The sequence below is a fragment of the Geospiza fortis genome, unplaced genomic scaffold (assembly GCF_000277835.1).
Source record: "Geospiza fortis unplaced genomic scaffold, GeoFor_1.0 scaffold72, whole genome shotgun sequence".
Lineage (NCBI taxonomy): Eukaryota > Metazoa > Chordata > Aves > Passeriformes > Thraupidae > Geospiza > Geospiza fortis.
The window spans coordinates 5619077-5645673 of record NW_005054338.1 but is presented as its reverse complement, the minus strand read 5'-3'; the positions used below and the strand labels follow the sequence as shown (position 1 = coordinate 5645673).

The window sequence follows — 26597 nt, the reverse complement described above, 5'->3', positions numbered from 1 at the left end:
AGTTGCCTGAACTTTCCCCTTCACCTGCCAGCAATGCCAGATGCTCCTGTTAATCCCTCCTGTTCCTAGCCACAGTCCATGACTGCAAGCCTGTGGCTCATGATTTAAAAATAAATGCAAAGCAATACCCATCTGCCCCAGATGGTCCTACTTAAACCCACTGTTTACTAATTACCCCTGGAGTGGAGCTCACTTAGAAAGATTATAACAGAAAACACTGCTTTGCATTAATGCCAGAGGCATAAAGAACATAGAACACCCTGAAAACGGAATATTCCTTTCAAAGACAGAGTGGCTCAGGCTTATCTCAGTTTTACTGCTTGGTTTTCTGATTTTTCAGCAAAACTTAGCCCAAAATGCCTGAGGGAAGAAAAGGAAAAAAAAACAAACTCAACTAACCAACAAATGATTAGTAGAGTATTATGAAGATGAGAAACAAAAAGTCAAAATAATATCTTAGTTTGAGAACAGAGACTTCAAAGATTCTGCCAACAACAAACAGGAAAAGGCTGAGGAGATTACCAGCAGAAGTTCAAATAATCAGCTTGAACAGGTATTGGGGAAAAAGGACACCATCACAGAATACTCATAAACCAAAGGCAAAAGCTTCTGTACAAAAGTTCAAACCTCAGCTATTGCTAATCCAACACAGAAGACATCTTTGATAGCCTGATATTTGTTTTGTCTCATCTCTGTGATTGGATCTTCCAATCCCAGCCAATTATTAAAACACTACATCCTACCTCAGCACCAAGAGGCACAAGGGAACTTCTTGCTCAAAACTACACCCTTAGCATGCCAAAGAATCATGAACTGAGCTTTAATATAGAACAGAATTCAAATGGGTTCTACCATTTGTGACAAAAAATCAATTTAAATGCATATTTCCAGCTAAATGACAATTTGAGTGACTTCTTGTTCAATCTCCTGATTTTGTTTTCACATTGACAAGGATATAGCCATACACCTCTGAGTCTCATGCCTTGATATTTCACACAAGAAATTAACACTTCTCACAGAGGAAAGGAGGTGTTCTTGCATATTAATCAAATAATTGACTTTGTCCAATACAAGAACTGTAGTTGTGTTTTCCAGAAGTCAAAAAGCTTTATAAACTAAAGCTGAATTCTCAAGTGAAATCAAATCTCCTAGAGCAATTTTATTTCCACATACTTTCTGACCAATTAAAGACACCTAAAGAGAATAGAGAGGTCAGCAAACACAAAGCATCCTTGAAGAAGTCTATCATGCAAGTAGGATTTCAGACAAGGGAAAGCGCATCAAAATCCCAGTATCCCAACAAGATACCTGTATTCCACTTTATCAGAATATGAAATCAGAACATAACTGGAAAGATCCTCCAAGGACACTATTCTGTTCTACACAGTGGCCAATTAGGTCTTCCTCTCCTCACATTATTCATTTTTAAAGCAGATTATGTTAATGATCCTGTGCTTGAGCTGTTGGAAATTGGGCAAATAGCTCAAACACTGATATAAAAACAAGTGTCATTGCTTCTTAGATAGGATGTTTCCCTGTATATTAGTGCCACCTTATATTACAGTCTACTGCTTTCAATCATCTGCACCCACAGAAATATAACAGTCTGATTTTACTCATCAAATGTAGATATTTTTCTATAAAAAAATCTTGAAAGCAAGCAGTAAGAAATTCAGCATGATATCATGACAGTACCTAGAATTCATTTCAGTAAAAATCTGGAATTAAAAAACCCCAAAACATTCTGATACATGAAGTTTTTAGTCAGCTGTCAGATACTTAAATTATGAAGTACAGTGCCTTAAGGTACTCTTTTTTCACTCTGAAGGGATCCTGTCAGAGTTTAAATAACAAAAATATCCTCCCAGAACCAACTATCCTACCCTCTTTCCACCCTCCAACCCCAGCAGAAGCCTTCCCCACCAGTGCAAGGAAAAGGAAGCAAAAACCAAACCAGGTAATTCAGACTGATCAACATTTTAGATCAATGTTAGCTGAGAAGGAGCAAAGGGAAGACAACTAAAAGAACAGAGACCACAAATATAACAATGTATTATAGCAAATGTTGATTTCCAAACTAACATATGCATACTTACTCTTAAACTTTTAAAAGCCAGTAGCTTTCTTTCTAAAATTAAGGAATTGTTTACACATTGAGCCTCTGCATGACCAAATACAAATGTGAGTGTGCCAATTCCCAAATAAATTCCGTGGGTTACTCTCAAAACTCAGTCACTCACAGTGACTTATTTTGAAATAGTCAATTTTAAAGCAGCAATAAATTGCCAGTAGTCACTGGGTTCCTCAGCAATAGGGCACACAAATGAAATATTCAGTTTTATCACTGAGAGCTTTTGAAGGAGCTATAATGTTGATAGAGCCTCTAGTGTTGGAAATTCAGCTGCGTAATTGTCTCATACTCTTGATTTACTGAGATGCTGAAAGTACTAATTGACAAATCTTAATGTTTTTGGATGATCACTTAATACTTCTTAGATAAAGCTTCATACTAGAACACCAACAGATAGAAGAATACTTTTTCTCTCCAATTATGGAGTTTTAAAGAGACAAAAAAAGCACTGAAAGCATTGGGATTTTCTTGAATTCATGTTTCATTCTCCAATCCACTTACAGATTTGTGTACTATTACCAGTTTGCAGATTTTTTTTCGAAATGCACAGTGATATTAAGAATTTTCCTATAAATTGGAGCTATGCCATTCATTACAAGTTTCTCAGAATAAGGTATAAAAATCCCATAATTTGGGTCAAAATACCTTAATAGCAAAGCTTTTACTGCCTGTTATAGGGCATAAAAGTCATTCAGAAAAAACTTTACATGTACAGGACTGAGGCTTCACATGTATATAATTACAGAAGTAAATTATTCATGTTTGTCTTACACATAATTCATAACAAAGATATTTTCAACTATAAGCCTAATTAGAAATTTGGGGGAAAAAGGTTCAAGGTCTGTGTACACAACCTTTACTTGCCATTTTAATTTTTACTAGTTTTTGATCCTCAAATACCTGAAGATGAAATAGCAAAGACTAATACTTTGTGTATTTACACCAAACATTAGGATATTCTCATACAATACCATATTATTAAGGAAAACACTGCTATTCATCTCCAAAACAAAAGGCACGAATTGATAGTTTTTTTTATTATATACCACCATATTTCAGTTTAAAATCTAGAGCGATTCTGTCATCTAAGTTCAGTGTTTCTTTAAGATTTCCAACCTCCCCTGACGTGGTTATGCTACGATTCTTTTTATAAAAAAGTTTTATCCAAAAAAAAATCTTAAAGGCAATCCCAATATCCATTTTAAACACAATATAATCATAAATTTAGTTAGAGACTTTAACCTGCTTGAAAACTTAAAGAAAGGTTAAAGGGATTCAGTTTTAATTAAGCATATCTGTAGCAAACTGACTCTAAATCTTAGGGGTTTGCAATCCAATTTCTCAGGAGAATATTATTCAAGATTGTATGAATTGAATGACAATCTTCCATGTCTCCAGTCTTTCCAAGTACACTATTGTCCCCTTTGGGAATGAATACTTTACTGTGACTGACTGATATATAGGAGAAACAGTTTTCCCACATTACAACGAATTTCTTTTAATTTATTTTCTCTTCATATTGCTGTATTCATTAATGTCTAGATATAACTACTCTAAGATATTAGTCCAAAACTTCTGCTTCATATGATGTATTAAATCAAATATTTTAAATGAAGTAGGGTTTAGAAAACTATTCCAGTGTTTAGCTACCCTATTCTGGCATACATATACTTCCCCCTCCAACCTGATAGGACAATTTACAAAAAATATCAAAGATATTACTAAAAATCTGGTTTTAACATTAACATCTCTTAAAATACTTATTTAAAACAAATGCACTCTAGTCTTTAGCTGAGTTGAGACATTTAACCTGCACCAATCCCATGAAAACCATGAGCAATGGGTATGGTTGCAGCAAGTAGAGGAGAGACAAGGAGGAGAATTTTCTGCATGTTTATACATATAAAATTGACCTATGAAAATAACCTTATCTAGCTGCCTTGCAGTCTATATTGATACCTGAAATCACTATTATCTATCTAGTAGGTGTACTATACACGACTCATTATTCAGTATTAGAGGACATCCAATTTCAATATTAAAATGCAAGAACTACACTAACCTATTTATCAATGTCTATTCCAATAAAATGACAAGCAGCACTTTAAGAAAAGTTACTTTATCATTCAATATAATAGTCATATCAAACAGGATCATGGCTGAAAACAATGTTGCGCTAACTTTTCTGTTCAAATTCTGCATCAAAAACAGGATTTTAAATTTTTTTAAATAAAAACCTTCCTAAAATAAAGAGATTTTCCTTTCGATGGTTTCCTCAGACAGGGGCAAGGAATGGCCAAATTTAGTTTTGTGTTTAAGCAGAAGTAGTTAACGGCTTCAAATAACTTTTTTCATATTGCTTCTTTGCAACACAAATACACTGAGCACTCCCTAGATCAGTATTTTTGCAAAATCAAAGTCAGATAAATAAAACTACATGCTTCTGAAATGCAGTTAAATGAACAAAATAATATCACAGAAAGTCCCTGTTCAGTACTTTGGCAGACCTAACCGAAGAGAGTGTAGAGGTGAAAAGGAAAAAAAGAACAAAGCTCTCTGAAACCCTAAACAAAAAGGAGAGCAAGTATTGCAGGATTGAAGAGCAATGATCAATGTCACTTTCAGCTAAAAGTTTTAGAACATCATTTGAGTGTAGCTAGCATTCAAATAAGAAGCAAATTTATATTTTTGTTTCAAATTCAAAGGGAATAGTCTTCCCGGTCCTCAGAGGAAGCAATGCAATTCCTCCACGTAATACTGCCACCTTCCCATTCTGCAAACACCTTTCCTTCTTCTGCCCCCACAAACACTAAGTAGCTACTCTTTCAGTAACATTTAGTTTGATTTTAGGCTACCATTTTCCAGCAGAACTTTTGTCTAAACTCTCAGGATGGGTGGGAATTCTCAAGGGCCTGGGTCCTTAACAACACTGTTGCTTGATCAGTTAAAAGATGAAGCAAATTATTTCACTGGTTTTTTTGCCTCTCTGCATAGAGTTTTATAAAATTCTAGTTATAAAGCTTTAAAAAGAACTTCAGGAAGTTTAGATACAGTCTTGAGTTGCAGTGTGATCCAGTGTGAGATGAGTCATTGCCTTTGGGGTATTAAAAAAATGTATAACACTGACCATGCAACAGAAACACATCACCTTCATAAGCTACTGCAACACAGAGGAAAGTATTATTCATTTAAACCATGACATACGTTTTTTACTATCAGAATTTCACCACTGTGACAAAATTTTATTTAAAGGAAAAGAATATTGATGTAAAACATTGTGCAGGGGAGAAGAAATTTTCCTAAGAATACTTACTGAAGTCACCTGCAAGAAACACTGCTTCTGCTCCTGGTGCCCACTCTTTGCAGTATATTCCACCATCTGCAAGTTGGTTCACTCCAAAGGTTTTGTAACTTTTGGTAAATTTATCAAGGCCACCTTCACTTTCCTCAATGTTCTTCAAGTGGTTATAAAACAGAGAATACCTTGCAATGAAAACAGAGAAAATTTTTACAAAGATTAGCAAGCGTCTCTTATATTAACTAGTGTAAAAACCTAAAAAACAAGAAAAAGTTAAGCACACTAACAGGAGATTCACTGCTCTCTACTGGAATAGGAAAAAAATCTAATACAAACCATGCAATTTTTCCATGGTTGTTACACAGTCTAAAATTGCAATCTTCGTGTTTGTCAGTGCTTTCTCTAATTTACAGGAACATTTTGCACTTTCAGTCTAAAACTACAATTCCTGACTGGCAGCCAAGAAATCTCAGTATTACTACACAACAGGAGAACTTCACACTCTGAACAGCCTAGCACTTTTCCTTCCACCTTATTAATATCAGATACAAGCCTCCTAGGGAGAGCTGGATAGGCCTGCCACATCTCTCACAGCCAGTTTTAATAGACAGACAATCTCAGGCCATTGAAAAGTTTGCAGTACAGCACGTCAGCATGGACAAACCCATCTGGTCCTTGCAGAAAGGGGCTCATTAGGCAACCTCTTTACAGAGACAATCAGCAAGACTCTGCAGTCAATCCCTGACACTGCAACAATTTGGAAAAAATTACAGCTTCATAAACGTAATTATTTGGACCATACCCTACTTACACCAGTAGGAATTTAAATGCCCTAAACCTCTAGCACAAACCTTTGCCTGTAACAGCTTGGAGTTTTTTGACATATTTTGCTATGTTTTCTGCAAGTAAGTTTCTGGAATTAATGGTGTACAACATAAACCAGATAGTCAACTTTGACCTCTAAATTACGAGCTATTTTGTGCAGAAGCACAGCTAAAAGCTGCAGTTGAGCATTTAATTAATGCTACCTGCACAGTTTTTTTGTTGTTTGTTTGTTTTCAGTAAGACACTCCTGAGGTAAATTAGAAATGTGTTTGTTTATTCATAAATGGTAAAGAATCTTCTGAAGTGTATAAAAACCAGTGAGAACCCCAGCAAAACCAAACTTGTCAGCTTTATTACACTTCCTATGTTTTGCAATAGGAAATAGAAACACTAAACCAGCACTATGGAATAGCACCTTGCTGCTTAAAGAAAAGTAAGTCTGTTTGCACTGTCAGGACTGCAAACTCTGTGATTTGTTGCAAAGTTTTGATTTTTTTGGCCCTTAATTAGTTCAAAGTAGATTAAAATGTCTAATTACTAATTAAGGTAAACAGCATTACCTGTATTAATTTAGAGTACTGTGACTACTATTAAGGTTAATATCCCAGTGTGTTTATTATTTTATTATTAAGACTGATGATCATCTTTAAAGGAGAAAGATTTGAAAATGCCTCCAGGATACACAGTAGCAAATACACTCATAACTATTCTTGCCCATCCACCTGCATTATTCCTTTAAAATTTGCTCATGGGTATAATGCTCAGAAGTGCATTACTAACTACTACTGCTCTGATAATCCATTTCATTTATGTCCTTGAGGGAAAATATTTTGTCAAATTTCCAACTCTAAGTATATTATATACATATACAAACTCAGTTGATTACCTTACATTTTAAACAGCTGCAATCACAAAGATTTATATAAAGCTTAAATACAGAAACACAGAGCAAGTCACAAATACCCTCAGAATTTCAACATATATCAGCTGGTAAATTCAAATTACTCTATTTTTGAAGTGTTCTCCTTGGGGAAAAAAAATAAAAACCCCTATAGCTTAGAAATTTAAGTCATTCTTTAAAATATTGTATGATACAAGAAGTATAGTTATACACATATAGATATTTTTTCTGTATATAAATATTTAGTTGGCTAAGGGAAAAACATATATAATAAGAAGCATATTTGGAGTGTTATCTGCAAATCCCTGTTTATCTGCCATACATAAGCTGTTTCAAAATTGCTGCTTGCCACATGTATTGCTTCCACCTTGCTGCACTGTGGCTGAAGCAGGATCTGTTTTACTATAGGTAGCTGCTGTGACTTCAGAGATCTAACTGAAGCAATAAGCTTGAGATAGGTAAAATAGAAGAGGGGGTTTTGAAATATGTTATCTAACCAAAATTATTCTTTTCCTCCCTCCTCTTACCACAAATACGTTGTCACAGCTTTAAGAACATGATTATTTGGATGTGGTATTTCCCATACTCAGCAGAAAGGAAAAGGAATAGTAAGCTTCATTATTAAACATAAGTCAGTCACAAACCCTTGAAAGCTGCAGAAGAAGGAAATGAATCCTTTATTACCAGAGAACAACAACAGGCCATAAAGAATGACTGAAAATCTCAGTGCAGAAAAGGAAAAGGCAATGATTCACTTCACATCACCTAGAGGTGCAACAAATGCCAGTGGCCTACTCCTCTTCCTCCACATGATCCCTTCTAGGAATCAAACCCATTCATCTCCTTCAGAAGAAATAAGCATCTAACAATTTCAGGATTTGAATGTGGAATAGATGAAAATGGACTTTCAGAAAGCAATTATGTGATTCTGTATCTTTGGGAAAAAATCAGTAATACAGATATTGTAAACTCTTGATTCTTGTCATAAAAGCACTAAGAACACCCACTGCTTCAATTTTTGCCTTTCAGTAAATTCAGAGCTTAAGCAAACCACTACATAAAGACACCATGGCATTCAATAGATGAAATGATCATGAGTATCATTGTGAAAAAAGTCAACTCTGCTCACTTTGCAAAGAGTGGTGAGCAAGATTACATGCTCAATAAATTATTTTGGGGGTGAGAGGGAGGGAAGGCAAGAAAGGGAACATATTAGATGAATTTTTGATCAAGGATGTATACCATTCTTACAATAATGACTTTTTATACAGGACAGACTTGGAACACAGCATCATATACATTGAGTAAGAATGCTCCTTCTATTTGTACAGAAGCATGCTGATTTTAATAGACTAAGTTAATTCAGGTATTATTGCTACATAACATTGCAGAAATAAAGATTTTTGCAACAAGTAGTATTCTCTGTAATTGATTTTAAATTAGAGTCTAGAAAGAATTTATTCTTTTTAACCACATCCTGAGATTATTCAGTAAGGAACTGTAGTTTGCTCAAAGCTCACCAAAAACCTCACCAACTCCTGAAATGGATCAATTACTTTTGCTAGGAACTGTTCCAAAAACTCATCTCAGGAGATGAAATACTTCTGGACACAGAACAACATTACTTGTCACAGAGGGCCTTGTAAAACAGCAGAAAGGCCTTGTAAAGCAGCAACTGTAGCCTGCTGCTCCTCTGAAGGAAAGGACTGAGTTAAGTACATACTCATGTCCAGATTTAGGGAACTTCCAGGTTTTGCTTTCACAGTATTTCAGCTTTCATTTCTATTCTACTAAGGCTTGTTAAACACTTTTTTATCTTCCAAAGTGACACCCCAGGATTACACACAGAAAATGACAAGAATTTTTTTTTTTCAACCAATTCCTAATATTCATATTGTTCACTAATAGCATACAAGTCTTAATACCAGAGATAAACACTTGATTAAGACTACATTTAGTGACCTCTTCAACACTGAAATTTATATCATGTTGAGCTATGCATATATATACTTATATGACAGACTGAATGCATTTTGTAAGTGAGAATTTCAGCATTCTGGACATGGGAAGAGTCAACATCAGCATCTAGAGCTGTAAGTCCCAACAAAAGACTGACTTCTGCCTTCACACTTCTGAAGTTCTGAGAGAGTGCAAAGTCTGTTAAGATATTGTAATTTCTGAGTGTTTATGTTGACACTGGTGAGGATTACAAGGTAAAAACTGTACCCAACTATGACTTGAAAAGTACAACCATTACCTTTGGGATAAAATAAACCTAAACTGAGCAACAAGAGGATCCACAGAACTTCTGAACACAGCATCCAAAGTAACTAAAAGAGTTGCATGTGAAGTCCTTTACTACAGGTACAGCAACACAAATCTGACAAGTGCAAGCAGCAGAAGGGGTGCTGCTTATGGTGTACTCCTGGATCCTGGAGTTTTTATGAAAAAGCAAGGTTTTCAAGTCCCTTATTAATTTATTTAACCTCTGTTAATAGACCAGTGTTTCTTAAAACTGAAAAAAACAAATTGTTGTCTTCGGACTTACTGAAAAGATTTCAGTCTTAGCATTAGCCCAAGAACACAGAACACATAGACTGAAACAAAGTACTACTCTGTTACCAAGTGCTTTTACACCAACATTTTTGCCCTCCCCATCATTATTTCAGTGTGAAACACTGGTAATCATAAACATCACCTGAAACAGTCACAACAGTCTTTTCCTATTGTTACATTCATAATTTGTAACACAGCATTGCTTTAAATCCCATCCTTTATATGCAGCTTTGTTTGAAGCCTTACAACAGAAGTGTAAGAATTGGCTGACTTTCCATAGAAGCAGGATTAAAACACCAAACATGAATTACTATAATGGCTATCCAGTAAACAAGTATCCTGCCAAAAAAAATAGCCTTACAAAGACAATATTACATCAGCAACTACTTCAAGAATTGACGCATCAGGTCAGCAGTTATTCCTCACACTTCTATCACTGAAACACCCTCAAATATTTTGTCTTATGGATACCTATACAACTAAAACCTATGCAGTAGAAGTAAAGAGGTCTCAGTTTAATGCTAAGCTATACAGCCTTATACCAAAAAACAATGTTCTATTTATTTTGTAACTTGAATATACAAGCACCCTGGTTCTGCAGTTCCTATAACCACTGAGTTAATTGAACCCATTAAAAAAGTCTCAGGTATATGTTAAAATTGTTAGCCTTAATATGAGGCATAAGAAAAATAAAGCTAAGCTTCTCCTTCCTCCCCAAAGTCAACTGCTTTATTGAAATAAGACTTTTGGCAGATTATTGAACAGTCTGATGGTAAGTCAAAGCACCGAGTTAGAGCTCCACATAAAGCCTTCACAACTTTATTCTTCCAAGCAGAAGAGGTAGTAACTCCTTCCTGACCACCTCATCAAATAACAAAGAGGTATTGTAGTATTTTAAACTTTTAAATTTAACCAGATTAGCTGTAGTTTCTCAGGCATCACAGGAATCTAAACAGAAACTAAAATAACCAAAAAGGTCCTGGCAGCATATGAGATACTCTCACTTAAAGAGGCTGGTGCTGAACACCAAGATGGCTGCAAAACTTCAATACATTTTTATGCCCATTCTCATGGGTTTTTTTACCCAAGCTCTTGTTATTGCAGGTTATAGAACAGTCAGTCATCTTACTGTAAGACCTGTGACAACAACACAAAAATTAATGATTTTAGTCCCTCTTCTGCTTATGACGCTGGTTTTAGTAGCTATTCATCTTTTAGACTTTTGTCCACATCAGCTTTTTGGTCACAGCTTATTTCTACAGTATTGGCCCAGTATTAATGCTAATTTATTCAAAAGATGAAAGTAAGTAGGAGAGACTTTGATAATGGTATCTGGTAGTCCAATTCTGCAGATACCAAAGGGAACAGGAAATGAAAGAAAATACCAAGTGAGGTACTCTCTGTAACCAAATCCTCCATTTTCCAGCAAGTACAAACATTTAAGTTAATGTCAATGTCATGGACCACAGTCCATAGCTTTATGGCATTGTTCATAAATTGCCTCTAATATTGCTGCAATCACTTTGAAGATGCAGTTACAAAGACTTTCACTGACACCAAAGCCAGTGCAGAGTCCCTGCTCAGATTAGTGAAGCCCTGGGTTTCATCTTCCCATTGAGTCTGTAGCCAGTTATTCCCTCAATCTCTCATCATTCAACTGGTTAGAAAGCAATGGATTGCAGGAAGACCGAAGTAGGAGACATAAAGCTCTTCCTAAAGTAAATTTCTGCAGCCCAGCAAATTAAAGGCACCAGGCCACTCTGAACTAGAATGATGCAATACAAGCAAATTCCTGATGGCAGCTTCTTCAATTTCATTTGTCACCAGTGAAAATATACCAAAACAGGAGCCTTGGGGTTTACTTCGTTCTTTTCTCCACCCTCTGTCACACACTTTTCATTTGGCTATTCAGAGTATTACACGGAGTAACCACACTTCAGGAAAACAGGAATAAGTAAAGGCACAGTAAATCCTGGGTAGGTATGACTACTTGAGAACAACAAATTTAATGCATTTTTAACTTTTACCAATTTTATAGTTGTAGCTGATTGACTTGCACTTTCTGCAAGCAAGTTGTATCCCATTCAGGAAATCTTTTTAAATATACATTTAAATAGATTAAGGAACATCAACAACATGCAGCCTTTGGAGTGTTAGAACTATTCTGAGAGAGATGCTTTAGAAGCACAAGACAGCCATGGATGATGATCATAAAGATCCAGGAGATGACCACTTTATTTTGCTTTTCTGCAGGATAGAAGTGAAGTTGTCACATGATTCTGAAATCATGATCTTAAGAAGTTTCCCCATAACTAAATCTGAATTCCCCAAGTCTTCTAATTGCTCCTTCCACAAAATTGTTCACTACAAACAATTTGCTGCTCTCCAACATCAGAGGCAATTAAAAACACACTTTTAGCTGAAAACTAAAGCTTCTGCAGGTTGGCCAATGGCATTAGTACCTTTCAGGAGTAATAAAATCAACAGTTGCCCAAATAAATTGAGGATAGAGTTATTCCAATAAGGAAGGTACACAGTTAAATCATTTATGTTGTAATTCCTACCAAAGCTGTGGTTTTCTTACTAGCTACTAGAAGATCATGCAGCAGAGAACTCATAAAAGTGAGCAGGAAAGGCAAAAGCTTGAAAAATAATTTTTCCAAATTTTCTCTACTTGGCAGATAATTAATAACTCCCCATTCTCTTTGGATGTTTTATGATTTCAGAATGAGGTAAAGAATTTATGCATAGAACACTAATGTAGTTCACATCTCAAACTAAATGCAACATCAAAAATTAAGAATTACTTGCTTGGGATGAATAATACATAATCACTTACTCTGTTGAAAGCCATCAACACAAGACAAGGCATCTGATTCAGCATCACCTCCTTGCAAAATAATTTAAAGTATAATGACATGCAAGTCATGCCCTAACAAAAAGTACATGGAAGCACAACAAAAAATGGGCAAAAAAAAAAGGGGTACTAGAGAGTTTGACATCCAATCTGCAATTTCTAGCAGAAATGCAAAGACCTGTAAGCTGTGAGGTCAAATATGGATAAATACTATTTCATAGTATTTTAGCAAGAAGAATACTTGTTGCTGACCAGGAGCCATCTTCCCTGCTTTAACCATTAAGGTAACTTAGTGGCTTTGGCAGCATTTGACAGCTGTAATGTCTTTGCCATCAGCATCAGAATAAACACGCACAATTCTCAACTTGGAACCAAGTGCAGGAGAGGTTACAAGACGAACCAAATGCAAACTTAATGCAATCAATTATTAACAACTGCTCCACCGGCTTATCTAAACCAATCCCAATCCTAAAAACAATCCCCCTCCCACCCACCTCCCCCTGGCCAATATTTAGAGGCTCACTTACACACACCCCTGTTCATCTCTCACCCACTTCAGTTTATTAGACACACATGGATGCACCTCACAGGTTAAGTGTAACAAATTACTAGCGTTTAGAAGAACGAAGAGGCATTTTCTTTCCATCAGAAGCCCAGCAAACTACTGAAACGAAGAGGCATTTTCTTTCCATCAGAATCCCAGCAAACTAAGAGACATCAATTGCAGGAGGAAAGAAGAAAGAGCTGTGCATGTATCAACACTTCCTACAAGAAAGCCATTTAATTTAACCCTCTAATGGAATAAAAGGTATACAGTCATTTAAAAAAATGAAACTACTAAAGCACACACTCCTCAAGGAACAAAAAAAACTAAGAAAAATTAAGTTTAAAAAAAAAAAAACAAGCAAATCCCCAAACCTTATAATACTAAGCTGTGTTACAACCTTCTGGAATGGCACAGCTATGTATATTCTGTATCCGCCAAAGCACTCAAAACAGCTTCCCTATCATGAGGACACAGTCTAAATAAAACAGCAATTACAAAATAATGACAGTTCTATATATTTTTTTCTCTGAATGTAAGGAGACAAATTTACCAGCAACATACTTCATTTATTTAGGTCTGTGATTTTTTCATTTCATAGTCATTGTCCCACTATTCCTCTGCTAAGTAGTCTTTATTATGCATGAGTTCTACACTAAAGCCCCTCTTTTAGCTACAATAATTTGCTTCACTGTTATGATGATATCAGAAGTTGATGGAGTTTCTGGAATTAATGTAACTACAGAGAAACCCCATCACATCTGAGCAGAAAGCTGCAGAAGCACAGCGACAGATTTTCTTGAAATCGGTAGACTAGGGCTGCGTTAGCTCATGTTTCATATTACACAAGAGAAAATAAACTGAAAGGTCAGCTGAACAGTTACAGCATTGCCCTTTTCCAAGGTAATCAGCAGAGCATGTAGCAGAGACGTGAACACAAGCGTGACTGGAACGACAGTAGCTGATAAAGAGGCTCTTGCTGCCAAATGTAGTGGGACAAGACACTCACTGCTCTCTCTCAGTGGCTGTCAAGGAGTGAGGCACACTTTACACCTTACTTCACTAAGTCTGATTTATTGCTTTAATTTGAAATTGTATTCTTGCTAAACGTTCAGGTTTCCATATTGCCAAAACACACTAAAAAACGTAACACTGAACATTAATCACATTCATGGATAAGCTATAGGAACAGTATAATTATTAATTTGTTTGTAATATGAAGACAACTGAGTCAAAAATTCATCTGGTTTACTAATGCCTTTTTATTATAAGTTCACAAATTCTTCTTGTTATTCAGTACTATTTAACTGGAAACCAAAGATTAGATTTTCTCTCCATGCTAAAAGGAGCTTATTCTTTCTTTTCTAAGCATGTATTTATTAGTAGAACATTCAAAACTGTTTCTACTCATCATATCAATAAATGCTTAAAAGCACCTTAATCTAGAAAGAACTCAGATGTTGTATTTACCAGAATTAATTTTAATGAAGCGGTAAACAACAGCTTATCAATTCCCATTTGATTCCACTGCAAGCTATTGCTAACAGACCCCCTTTGTGTTAACAGAAATCAAGATCCAGTCTGGGGGAAAGAGGCAAGGATTACTACAGCACTACTACAAAGCTGGAATCAAAACAAAGTTGCTGTGCAAGAGACTTCAGGGAAACAGAATTTTTGTAAAAATAATTTGTAATTCTCCTCTTGACAGTCAAGTGTTATTACTTCTTGCAGGACTTCAGTAACCTGAAAGCACCAGATGGCACCATTTCTAAAACATTTATTCGTGCAGTGAGAACCAGAGCACACACCTCCTACGGGTTGTAAAAGCCCTACACAGTGACAAAATAATAGACTTCAATAACACTTTAATTTTGTTTTAAAGCTGGTTTGTATATTGTGGGTTTGAGTTTTTTATTAGCTTGCCACAGCAGCAAACATAAGAGGACACGGGTTTCTTTTAAACTTGGATTTCAAGTCTGCTGCATCAGTTTGACTTCCATATTGAAAAGCTGCGAGAAACATTAACTGCAATAAATGAAGCTCAACAAAAGCCTAAGGACTTACCTTTCTAAATAAATTCACAAGAAATTAAAACTGAAAGTTTTATTTGTCTATCAAACAGGAAAAAAGCTTTTAAATCAGAACTCCTGATTTATTTGAAATAAAACACCAGATATTCCTCACTACCTTTGCCACTCATGCCACTTTGGCGGAAACACAATGGAGTAAGAATTTCTACTTGAATTCTCTGACAGAAAACTGCCCAGCTGCTCTAGTTACTGCTTCATTGCTCATCTCCATGAGTCATATTTCACCTCCCTTAAAAATAAGCTCCAGAACTTGAAAATAAAGTCATGATATAAGGGATAAGATCAACAGCTTGTATATTTAAACTATTGCATAAGTCATTATTTGAAAGACATGTTAGAAACTTAAATAAAAATTCTCATCCTTGATAAATACCAAACAAACACAACCTCCCCTTACTACAGGATTTTTTTTTTGTCAAACTTGAAGCAGATTTAAATGGACAGCCATCTTAAAAGACTCTCAAAAAGATGGTTTGAGAAAAGGCACCTATATCAACACCTGGCTTCTTTACTGCCTCTCCCAAATGTTCTTCCTATAGCAATTTTCCGTTCCATAAACCTACAGTATTCCACCTAATTAAATAACCCCTTACATTCTATTAGCTTTAGAATGTGCATGAACTCGTCCATCCTCTAAAAGACATGATTTGTTTTCTTTTGTCATGCACAAACATATACTCCCAACCCCTCTGTCATGCACACAAATATCCTGCCATTGTAGATTTCTTCCTGGCCTTTAAGCATTTGTTATCATCCACTTTTCATTTACCTCTGTATTTTATTGTAACAAACAAAACTTCACAGTACTCCAGGAGAGAAAAGCCTGCATGAGATTTTTACACAGCACCATAGCTAGACAAACAAGTATTAAACATGGAATGAGAAGCAAGGACTATTGCTTTTATTACTGACCACTATGCCAGCTTTGATCAGCCGTCACTGGTTTGATCAGGGAGTGCTGTCTCTGCAGGCTCAGGAGCTGTGGGGGCTGTTCACACAGACCACACATTTCAACTCCCCCAGCACTGCTCTGCTTGCTGGGTTCCCTGTAATGCCTGGGAAAAGCAGCCTTTTGAGAAGACCATTATAAGAGAGAAAAAGTCACCTCTAGTGATTGGGAAATAAGATCTGGGATATTTGGAGAGGGGAGAGTAATACCATTATCACACCAGCTCCAGTCACCTCAGCAGAGGCACCACAGTGGCTTCACAGCACAAACTTTTCTAAATTTAATTCTTAACTGCTTTCACTGCAGACAGGACCAACAAGGGAAGCCAAGCACTCAAACATTTATACAGTCCACAATGCCAAGTCTTCATAATTTACTGTCAATGTACTAGAAGTATAATTAGAACTTGTGTACTTGAGAAATGTCTGTAACTAGTCCCAGGCAATCAATTCCCACAGGAGCCAAGCAGGCTAAAAGCAAGTATTGTTGTTAAGGGCTGCTAGGAAAAGTTTGTGACATTCATGGCCAAGAATTTTCAAGGTGCAGTCTAAACACTGTTTATTCCAGACTTCAGTTAGAATCAATGAGGTAAGAAATACTAGCCATTAACAAGTTTGTATTAGCCAAAAAAAGCAAACATCAGATTTTCCAAGTTGCTATACTGAAAATTTTAACCTTTATTGAAAACAGGACACTTCAGATTTTACACAGTCTGGCTATTCTTGTGAAACACTAAGGTACCGTCTGTCTTTGACATAATCTCTAATCTGATTAAAACTGTATGATTTGCTGCATCACCCAAATCTGTTAAGCATGTAACTGCAGAAAAAGCACTGCCCAGCAGCTGTTGGATTCATCCCACATAGCCCCTTTCACATGATTTAAGCTCCTAAGTACATATGGCATAACTTCCAAGAAACCTCCTTTCTGATGGGATTGCAGCTGTACTGGATTGTTAGGGAGAGCCCAATAATTTTAGACATCATTTACTTTCCAGCCTCCAAGCAAGTGAGTATTTTCTACAATGTGACTTATCTGTCACAACATTAGAAAGCTTATGATTCAAGTTTTGAATTGATTTGACTAAAGAAAATTGCAAACAAAATACAGGGGAGAGTATTATCTAGTACTTCATTACTATGCAACACTCAAATATCTTAATAACTCAAGGCACATCAAGACAGTGAAGTTTACAGCAGAATTTTAAATATCTGAAGTGGTGAGGTAGCTTGGGAAAACCACTTGCAGCAATTCAAATCAGAACTACAAAGTTATATTGTCTGGTATTGCCAGGGTTTAGTCATCCTGATACACTGCACATGCAAGTGTAACTACTCCTACTGTGAAGTACTACTGGGACTTCCAAGATCATGGAATAAACCCTTATCTAATATTAGGAGTTAGGAAATAGAAGATGTAATAGAACACTTTATTTACTGGGTGGTTAAAATTGTTTTTCTGCAATTTCAAATTCATCTTGTCTGCCTAAGACTCTTATGTACCTTCTAAAACAGCTACTTAAGTTAGAGCCATCTTTCATAGAAAATTTTGACATAAGCTTTGTTTATATAAAACTTTTTTTGTAGGGAATATTACTAAGCACTCACTATAGATGGATAAGCTTAAACAGCAAATAGGTTGAGCAACATAGTAATGGATAATATGCTGGACAGAATTTTCCTTTTTAGTAGTTTTCCATACATTATGACTTTCTTATGACTACTTAGTATATTTTTTTTCCTCTTTATAAAAGAACCTAGACAATTTGCACTGGATGACCTGCTTGAAAAGCTGTATTTGAAAGTACCTGTCTATCTTTAAAGTACAAAATAAAAAAGGCAGTGCACTGCAGTCTTGACTGAAAAATAAAAGTATGGATATGATGATCTGCAAATCTGATTGTTAACATCCCCTCTCCCACCTGAAATTCATACAACAGAACATGAAAGTAATATCTCCTTTACTGGAACTAAGCCTAGAAAATACTACCAGCTCCACTTTCCAGCCTGGAGAATTGCCAAAGAAAAACCTACAAACTGCGCCAAGCAGGACAACAGGTTAGTCCCAAAGCTTCAGTCAGCACAGCCTCCTTATTTGAGGTCAACTTGATATGCATCAGCACAAGGGAATAACAAAGCAGAAAAACCATGAGCCAAAACTTGAAGTGTTCAGAGTTTTTTAGGAAATCAGCCGCTTCATTTGTGAGCTATATGTAAAGAATGAAGCTGGTAAAAATGATACTAATACTTCCAAGGCATCAAGGAAGATAATCAGTATTGTTAGCTATGCAAAGAATTAACGTGGTTCATTTTTTATCAACTTTTATTCTTTGCATCAGAATATCTTGGCTATTTATTATTCCAGAAATAAATGTATAACTTTTAAACTGCATATAACTCTCCTAAAAAGCCATACTTAAATTTTTCCTTCTACTCTTGGAGAGCTTGAACTCACATTCAGCTTTTACAAAGCTACACATACATTACCATCTATACTATAATCACCTATTCTGTCCCTCCCAACACACACAGTTTGTGCACTGCCAGTTAGAAGCCTTTTTCAATTGCCATCTGAACTGGTACAGGGTGAAAGATTTGTGAGTAAAACACATGCAAAAATTGACAGGGGGTGCCACCTAGAGAGAAGAAAATAAATATTCTCTGAGGACCAAGGCTCCATTCCTGTAGGTTTCACATGAAAGAAAACAAAATCCTGAATAATCCAGTCCCAATTCAACATTGGCCCAGTCCTGAGCAGGAGGGTGAGACTCAAACAGTTTTGAGAGGTCCCCTACAACCAGAATTTTTCTCTGGAAATTTAGTACTTCACATCTACTATAGCTAGACAGTTCTGCTTAAAAAAAAAAAATTAAAACCACCACAAAGCATATAAGATATTTAAACCAACAATGGAGATCACAACAGATACTACAAGCACAGCAAATGCCAAAGCATTCTAATATAACTTGGATTACTGGCAATCACATACACCTCCCCTAAGCTTACATTAATTTTCTTTGTGTTTCTGTATCTATGCACACAAGAATTCCACAAGGCTAAAACACACAAAACCATGGAAAAAAACAGTAGTTTGGCATCCGTCTTCCTTTGCAAAGGACAAAACATACCGCTACATCACCAAGGAGGGAGTCAGACAGTTTAATTCATTGCAGTGTGGCTAGAATTAGTGTAATGCCACACATCATGTAGCCTCTCACACAGCAAAGAGCTGTTAATATGTACCTCCCTTGTTTTTAAATATGAAGGAAGACTGAATTGTTATAGTCCATACATTCTAAGAAAAATTCGTAATTATTCTTTTTTTTTTTTTTTTTTGAGCTGAGCATTTAGTGCCTTTAAGAACATTCACACTAAATGAACTCTTAATTCCTTTTAAATGTTGAACCACAGAGTGGGTGATTTTGTGATGAAGTTTAGAGACGCCTTTGTTCAAAAGCCCTGGTGTGGTGTCCCAGTGCACCACGTTACACTTGCACTTGGTTATGACAAAAAGCTTCCAGCAACACACCAGACAGACAAGAGACTAGCAGAAAGGACCTTCTTTCTCCCTCACAGTCCTTTAGTACAGGTCAGACAGGTAAACAACCCAGAACCACAGCTTCATTCCCAAATCCAAATCCCAAGCCCATGCAGTTATGCTTCACATCCTACATGGAGCAAAAGCTCATTTAAGGTTTCCAGCACAAGATGTACATATCATGTAAGGAGGAGAACAATAAGCAGGGCTTCAATTTAAATGTTCTTTCTTCCTTTACCTGCACTGGAAGGCACCCCTGTGCATGCAGTGGGGTTGGAGCTGCATGATTTTTAAGGTCTTTTCCAACCCAAACCATTTGATGATTTTAGGAAATACAACTAAAAGAGAAAAATTTTCAACTGGTCAGACAGCTTAAGAGAAGCTTCCTAAATTTATCAATTATTCCTAATCATGCATAAATTTTCAGGTTGTTTACTGAGGTAAAATCCACAAAAATTAGATTCATGAAGGCATAGTCAGTACACATAATTAACAATTTGAACAAAAAATTATCTGGTCCATATTAAGGAGTCCAAACCAGCAATTCAACCAGCTTTTTAGTATTAAAAGAGTTGCTAGAACTGCATTGCACTCATGTGTAACACTTGACCTTTGGGAGAGGCCCATGTCTGTTCTATAACACAGATCTCAACTTGCACACATGATATAACTCTGTTCTGTTAGACCCTTTAAGAGCACACAGGATCAACTCATCTTTTCCATCAGCCCTCCCATTTAGTTCCTCAGGCTCCCAGCACTTTCCAAGTCCAAAATAAGCAAAAAGCAGGGTCCCACAGCCAGGCCCTGACCTCTTCTTTGGCCACAACTTTCCCTTTTGGCAAGACCTTCCTCCGCCCCTTCATCTCAGTTTGGAGCAAAGCAAAAGTGTGAACTCCCCAAGTAACAGGGCAACTTTTCTCCATACAGGTCTCAAAACAAGTCAAATTGTCCATGATACAATGTTATGAACCTGACATTTCAAATAGCTCAAACATAGACAAGATTCACAGGAAAAAACAAACAAACAAACAAACCCAAAACCTATGAAAACAAAACTCAAAACTAAACCCATCCTGTTAAAAGTTTCAGGTATCTTGAAGGGAAAAGCTGTTCTTTAATTAGCTCATTATTTACATATGAAATTATTGGGTAAAACAGGTAAGCAGTTTCAGAGTATGTATTTTGGCAGAGGCAGATGCCAGCAAACATGAATGACAATGAACATGATATGGTAACCTTCTACCAAAACAAACAGAAACTTAAAAAACTAAATCTTAAAAACTAAATTAGCTAGCTCTTTCTAGACCAAATTTCAAAGACAGGCACCCTCCACTTTTCCTTTGAGAATAAATTCCTAGTAGCAACTAGGAAAGCCAAAGGGTTTTGTGGGGTTTTTTTTGTTAGAGTTTTTTGTTGCTGGTTGGTTGGGTTTTGGTTTGGTTTTGATGGGACAGTGATGGGAAAGCAGCAGTTATGGGGGTGAATGCAACAGAAACTATCTCAGCCTACTCAATTATTGATTTTCTATTGAGTTTGTTGTCCCAGAAACAAAAATAAACTTAATACTAAGTTTAACTTGCATCAAGGACAGCTACTCTAGGACCATTCAGTGAACTTCAAACTTTGCTTATTGCTAAAGTTCAGAAAATGCTCACTCCTCAGACAGTTCGTAGAGAAGTTCAGAAACGGAAAAAAAAAACCAAAAAAACCCCACAAAACCCTGTTATCATCTTATTTCAAAAGTCCCATACCTTCTCAGTGATTTCTCCTGGGCAGCTCCTCACAGCACAGCCAACAAATTCCATCTCTCTCCTCACCCAGCTAAGCCACTCTCTTGTAGCATCTTGCTATTGTACACAGCTGTTGCCTGTTAAGGGCAGGCCTGTCTTTGGTGTACTAATCTTTGGTGATTAGTACAGCTGCAACTCCTCAGGTGTGAGACTGCCTTCTGCACTGTTTTCTTACATTCTATCCCTCCACAAAACCCCACTCCCAAAAAGTCACAGAAAACGCACACACACAGTGTCCCCCCCCATCAAATCCATTAATAACACACCTTGAACAGAGTTGAGCAGCCAAATAATCCCATCTCATTTACAATTTTGAAGACTGAAGAACAAATGCTGCCACAATTTTAGTTTGCACTTGTAATCTCCTTTATTTTTGAGCTGTATGATTCCATGCCACCAGCTCCACACAAACTTACAAGATCCTCTACTCCCTCAACCCTGAAGTCACCTGTGTTCATGAGTTTTCATGAAGAGTTTCAGTAGTATGCAGCATATTCCAATTGAATATAAAAAATACATGTTATAACAATGACAGAATCAGACAGATTTTGTTTCACAAGTACTTTTATTCTGGATGTTTACAACACAGATACACCACAGAGATCACAGGAACAATAAAAAAAAAAACCAAACAAACATATTTCTTTCTTTTGTGATTAATGCTCTGGAGTGAATTCCCTCCACTGCCTTGTAAAGTAACACAACTGCTGTATTTTTTTAAAAAGAAAGATTTATATTATCAGCCTCAGAATCCCAAACTTCTCAAAGGCCATGAAGTGCTGGCTTGCACTCCAGATTGCTCCCTGTGTAAAAAGGATACAGTAAAGGTGTACAAAGAAATGGATCTCATGGCAGGCAAAAGCAGGAAAGGTAATTAATGTAAAAAGCACAGAAGATGTGATGTAAGTATTTTTTAAGATCTCAAAACACAAACTCTGTATATTTTACCCTTTCATAATACTTGAATTCAAGATACTTTTGCAATAATCACAAGGGTTGTGCAGTGTCAGTAACGTAGGATGATTTTTGTTTGGCTGCATTTTGGTAGGGTACAACATTTCCCATAATATACAGCATTCCCTGGAGTACTGACACGATTGTATCCAATACAAATTGCATCATGAATAATGCAGAAGCTATTTCTTTAAGATTTGACAGTTACCTGTATTTCCAAAAATTTAGCAAAATGCACTTAAGTGGTTCTATCTGCTAATAAAAATTTCTTCGTGATATCTAACCCAAGATATCAGAACACCAAGAATTACTGAAGACTCACACTGAAATATGCCATTATTTCACCTGAAGCTTGATAGCCATCTTGCTCATGTAGACACATGATACAATGATGCAATTTTTTAAGCTCCCTGCATTTGGCCATCTCCCTTGTCAGCTATCACAGCAGAGCACAAAGGAAGAAGCAGGCAGAAGCAATAATCCACCACCAAAGTTATTGAGATTTCATGTGATCTGCAATTACTATGTCACTGCAATAACCACCACGAAAAGCAACACTACAGGTTGCAATTACAACCTGTTTGCTCCAGTTATCTTATGACCACCCTAACAATTATTTAAAAACCCTACCCAGAAAACTCCCACACCACACACTTTTCATAGCTGGAAAACAGAACACAGCAGTCTGAACACTTTCTGAAAGAGATGTAACCTAAGCTTTCATGACAACCTTTAGAGCTGGTCTGCAAATCTGCATTTCCTATTTTCTTTTCCTCTTGCTCCCAAGTTTGCCTTGGCTCTCACAAACACTCACATCCTTTAGTTTTATTTTGTGGAGGCAATGAATGTTTTTAAAAGAAACAGAATGAAATTATTAGAGAAGACAGGAATTCAAATTTATGTTACAGTAGCCACTTGGTGTGTACATGCATTTGGGTGTACAAAATTCCCCTGCATTCATCAGTCCCAAATTTGCTTTGGCTATATTATGAATGGTAGAAACAGCAAAGTCTCTTAGAATCTTCTGGTAGTATGTGCAACAGTATCCTAATATTTTATCGTCATCATGTCACCACCTATTCAGGCTTCCAAGTCAACATGAGTTTTGAAATACTGAACTTGTAATCTGATATCCTACACTGCAACTGCAACACACTAGCTTGTTTCCTGGGGATATATCCAATTCTAATGTTGTTTAATAAATAGCTCTGTCATTTAATTAAGGTCATACATGTAATCTGTATTTGGCAAGGTCTATCAGTGTAAAAGCTCCCCACTTTATTCCACATCACAAAGGAACCTTTCCTGAGTCCATCTGTCAAGACCACACTTTTCTCTTTGCTTCAATTCCCTCGTGGTTTCTTTCATAATTCACAAGTGGATCAGTTGATGAAAGAGTATCAATAGAAACAGCAGGAAAAAAGAAAATCTTAAGCCAAAGCTTTTAGCCTAGGAAATGATGCATTCACTGCCAAAGCACATGCACAACAGCACTGCCAATCTCTACTGTTTTCTAGATGCCCTTTTGCATCTTACAGGCGAATAGATTTTCACCTGGTAAAAGCTCATACCCCACTGAATTTTGAGGTTTTTACAATGCCTCTTGTCCCCTAAAGGGGAAAACAAACCCCAGCAGGAACACCACCTTGATGAAGCACAGCAAGACCCAGAGAACTCTCAACCAGCACTTTTCAGCTCCTTCCTATCTTCTCCAACAGAGCTGTTCATGCAACCTCAGTCCGGGTCAGCCTACTCTGCACAAAGCTTTAGAAAGACAGAAAAATAATTTACAAGCTGCAGGGGATGGATACTTTCTTTACACTGACATTTAAGAATCAAAAGCTTCAGCAAAATAGATTCAGAAAGCTAATCCACTGCAGATAGATATTAAAAAAAAAAAACAAAACAAAACTCCCTTTTAGTTTAAAATAAAAATATCCATACATCTGAAAAAATTTTATGGGAATACACCACTGCAAAGTATGAAAGGCATTTAAAAAACAGACACAAATTACTGTTTATGCCTATTTTTCTGTTAGAGTTTCCTTGCCCCAAGAATTATGGTCCTTGAAAAAAAAACAAAACAAAAAAAAGAAAAGAAAAAAAAAAGAAAAAAGCTTCTCCTATTTATCACTTATGCTTTTTGCACTTTTTGCATGATCAGAAATATCAAAGCTAGGGTTTGGAGCCATTGGATCAAAATTATGTTTCTCTGTGCCAGGAAGTAGCAAGTGTCAGCTTCCAATCATTCCAAAAAGGAGGTAAAAGAGTTAATTTTGGAATTTTAAAGTTCTGTCTTATCTTGCTCTAAGTAGCAACACTCACTGAAAATACCAGGAGTAACGCTAACAAAAAAAAAAGCACAAAAAACCCCACAACCCTTTAATAACAAAACACAGCACAATCTGCTTCTGGTCTTCATTCTCCTGCCAATTTTTCTCAACTAGTCCTCATCACTATAGCAATTCATGGAAAACCAAAGGATAAAATAGATACATGTTCAACTCAACAATATCTATGCATTGTCTGTATTTAACAACATTGCAACAGACATGACTGTAAGCACCATGTTGTCTGACACCTGTCGTGGAGTAATATTGATAGAATGAATGCCAGAAAAGGTTCCAGAGGCTAAAAGCCTTCTCCCTTCTGACAAATCCCTGAATTTCTTACAGTTCCTGGCAGGCAATCCACACAGCCTAGGAAAGAGAACCAAGATAAACTTCAGAAACAGAATAAGAGAATAGCGCACATACAAAAAAAATATTGACACACTTAGCACATCTGTTCTTTTGAACAAGCAAAGACTGGACAGACAAACCTTAGTTTAGAAAAAATGTCCAAAAATAAATATAAAAAAACCACCACAGTTTACTACTATCACATTGCTTTCCTTCACACAGACTAAACATGGCTTGTATTAGACAAATGTCATGAAGCATTTAATAAAAACCTATCTGTGGAGAAATCTCAGTGGCATTTTTACAGTTATTTAAACAAGCAATTACATACAGAGGCTGCTGACAAGAGTCAACAATACCCAGAGCAGCCTTTGAAACTGATAACCCACAGTAATCAGTGGAATCAAATACCTGAAGTTCAATCTGTTACCTCTTGGTAAAGTCCACAAGTTGCACAAACATGGTGTCAGACCCCCTACTTCAGTCAGCCCCAGCCCCACCTAAAAGAATTATGCAAGTCCCCCCACGAGCTGTCTTTGACCCTTCCAACTGTGAAAACTGTTGTTCTAAAACCAGGTTCACATTAGAAATGCTTGCCAATGTATTAGCAAACACTACTGGTGAGCAATGTCCTTCTGGCTGCAAAAGTTCTTAGCAGGTATGCCATCAGAGGAAGGCATTCATCATTCAGTTTTTAACAGGGCTGGACTGGGCACCAACAATAATTCATATTATGAAAAGCATGCTCTTACACCATAAACTGTGTCAGTGTTGTGCACTATATTGGTAATGTCTTTTTGTGGACATTTACTATTTTCTCTGGGCTTTCTACTTCAGTAACTCCCTCTTTTGGTTTCTCTGTCAAGGAGTGCAATTATTATCCAACCTCCACCCCAGAACTCACTACCCATTTTTGAGGAAACACTTTAAATTGAATAACAGTAATGACAGGTACTGCGTTTGCAGCAAACCTTTCTGATCTCCACTGCATAAGGACAAACAAGCTGTTCAGTGAGACACCTGGAGAAGAATCAGATTTGGCATTTCCTGCATCTGTAAGGCTTGAGAGCTGTTTCTGTCAGAAATCATTATGGTCAGTGGTCTACAATGACACTTAATGGATATAATTGCCACTTACAGCTACCTCCATTTTAAGCTGGAAATCACTCAAGTCAACCCTGGCTGCTGCTGAAAGCTTAGTCTGATGTCTACTTCGATGGCAATATGTTATTTATGGTAATAGGGAAGGTCATGCCTTACTTGTTCTGCAACTCAAAGGCCCCCATCTCAGATGAAGTATTTGCTTCTGCTGTAGAAAGAAAACCTTTTTATGTCATTGTTTATACTGCTTACTGCTAACCAAAAAGCCAAATTGCGTGGCCAAAATAGAGAATGCGTGATTCACACTCAAAGACATCGTTTGTTATCTTGTAATACTCAGGCCATAACTTCATGGTCCAGGAAAGATTCTATTCACAATGCAA

At 36.6% G+C, this 26597-nt stretch overlaps 1 protein-coding gene across 1 annotated transcript in view; it reads right to left on the bottom strand.

Moving 5' to 3' along the window:
- Window positions 1–26597, bottom strand: part of GBE1 (1,4-alpha-glucan branching enzyme 1) — a 132657-nt gene that overhangs the window by 97882 nt on the left and 8178 nt on the right. Inside the window, exon 2 of the mRNA XM_031058118.1 lies at window positions 5445–5614. Coding sequence (XP_030913978.1) covers window positions 5445–5614 — 170 coding nt within the window. The remainder of the gene's footprint in view (window positions 1–5444; window positions 5615–26597) is intronic.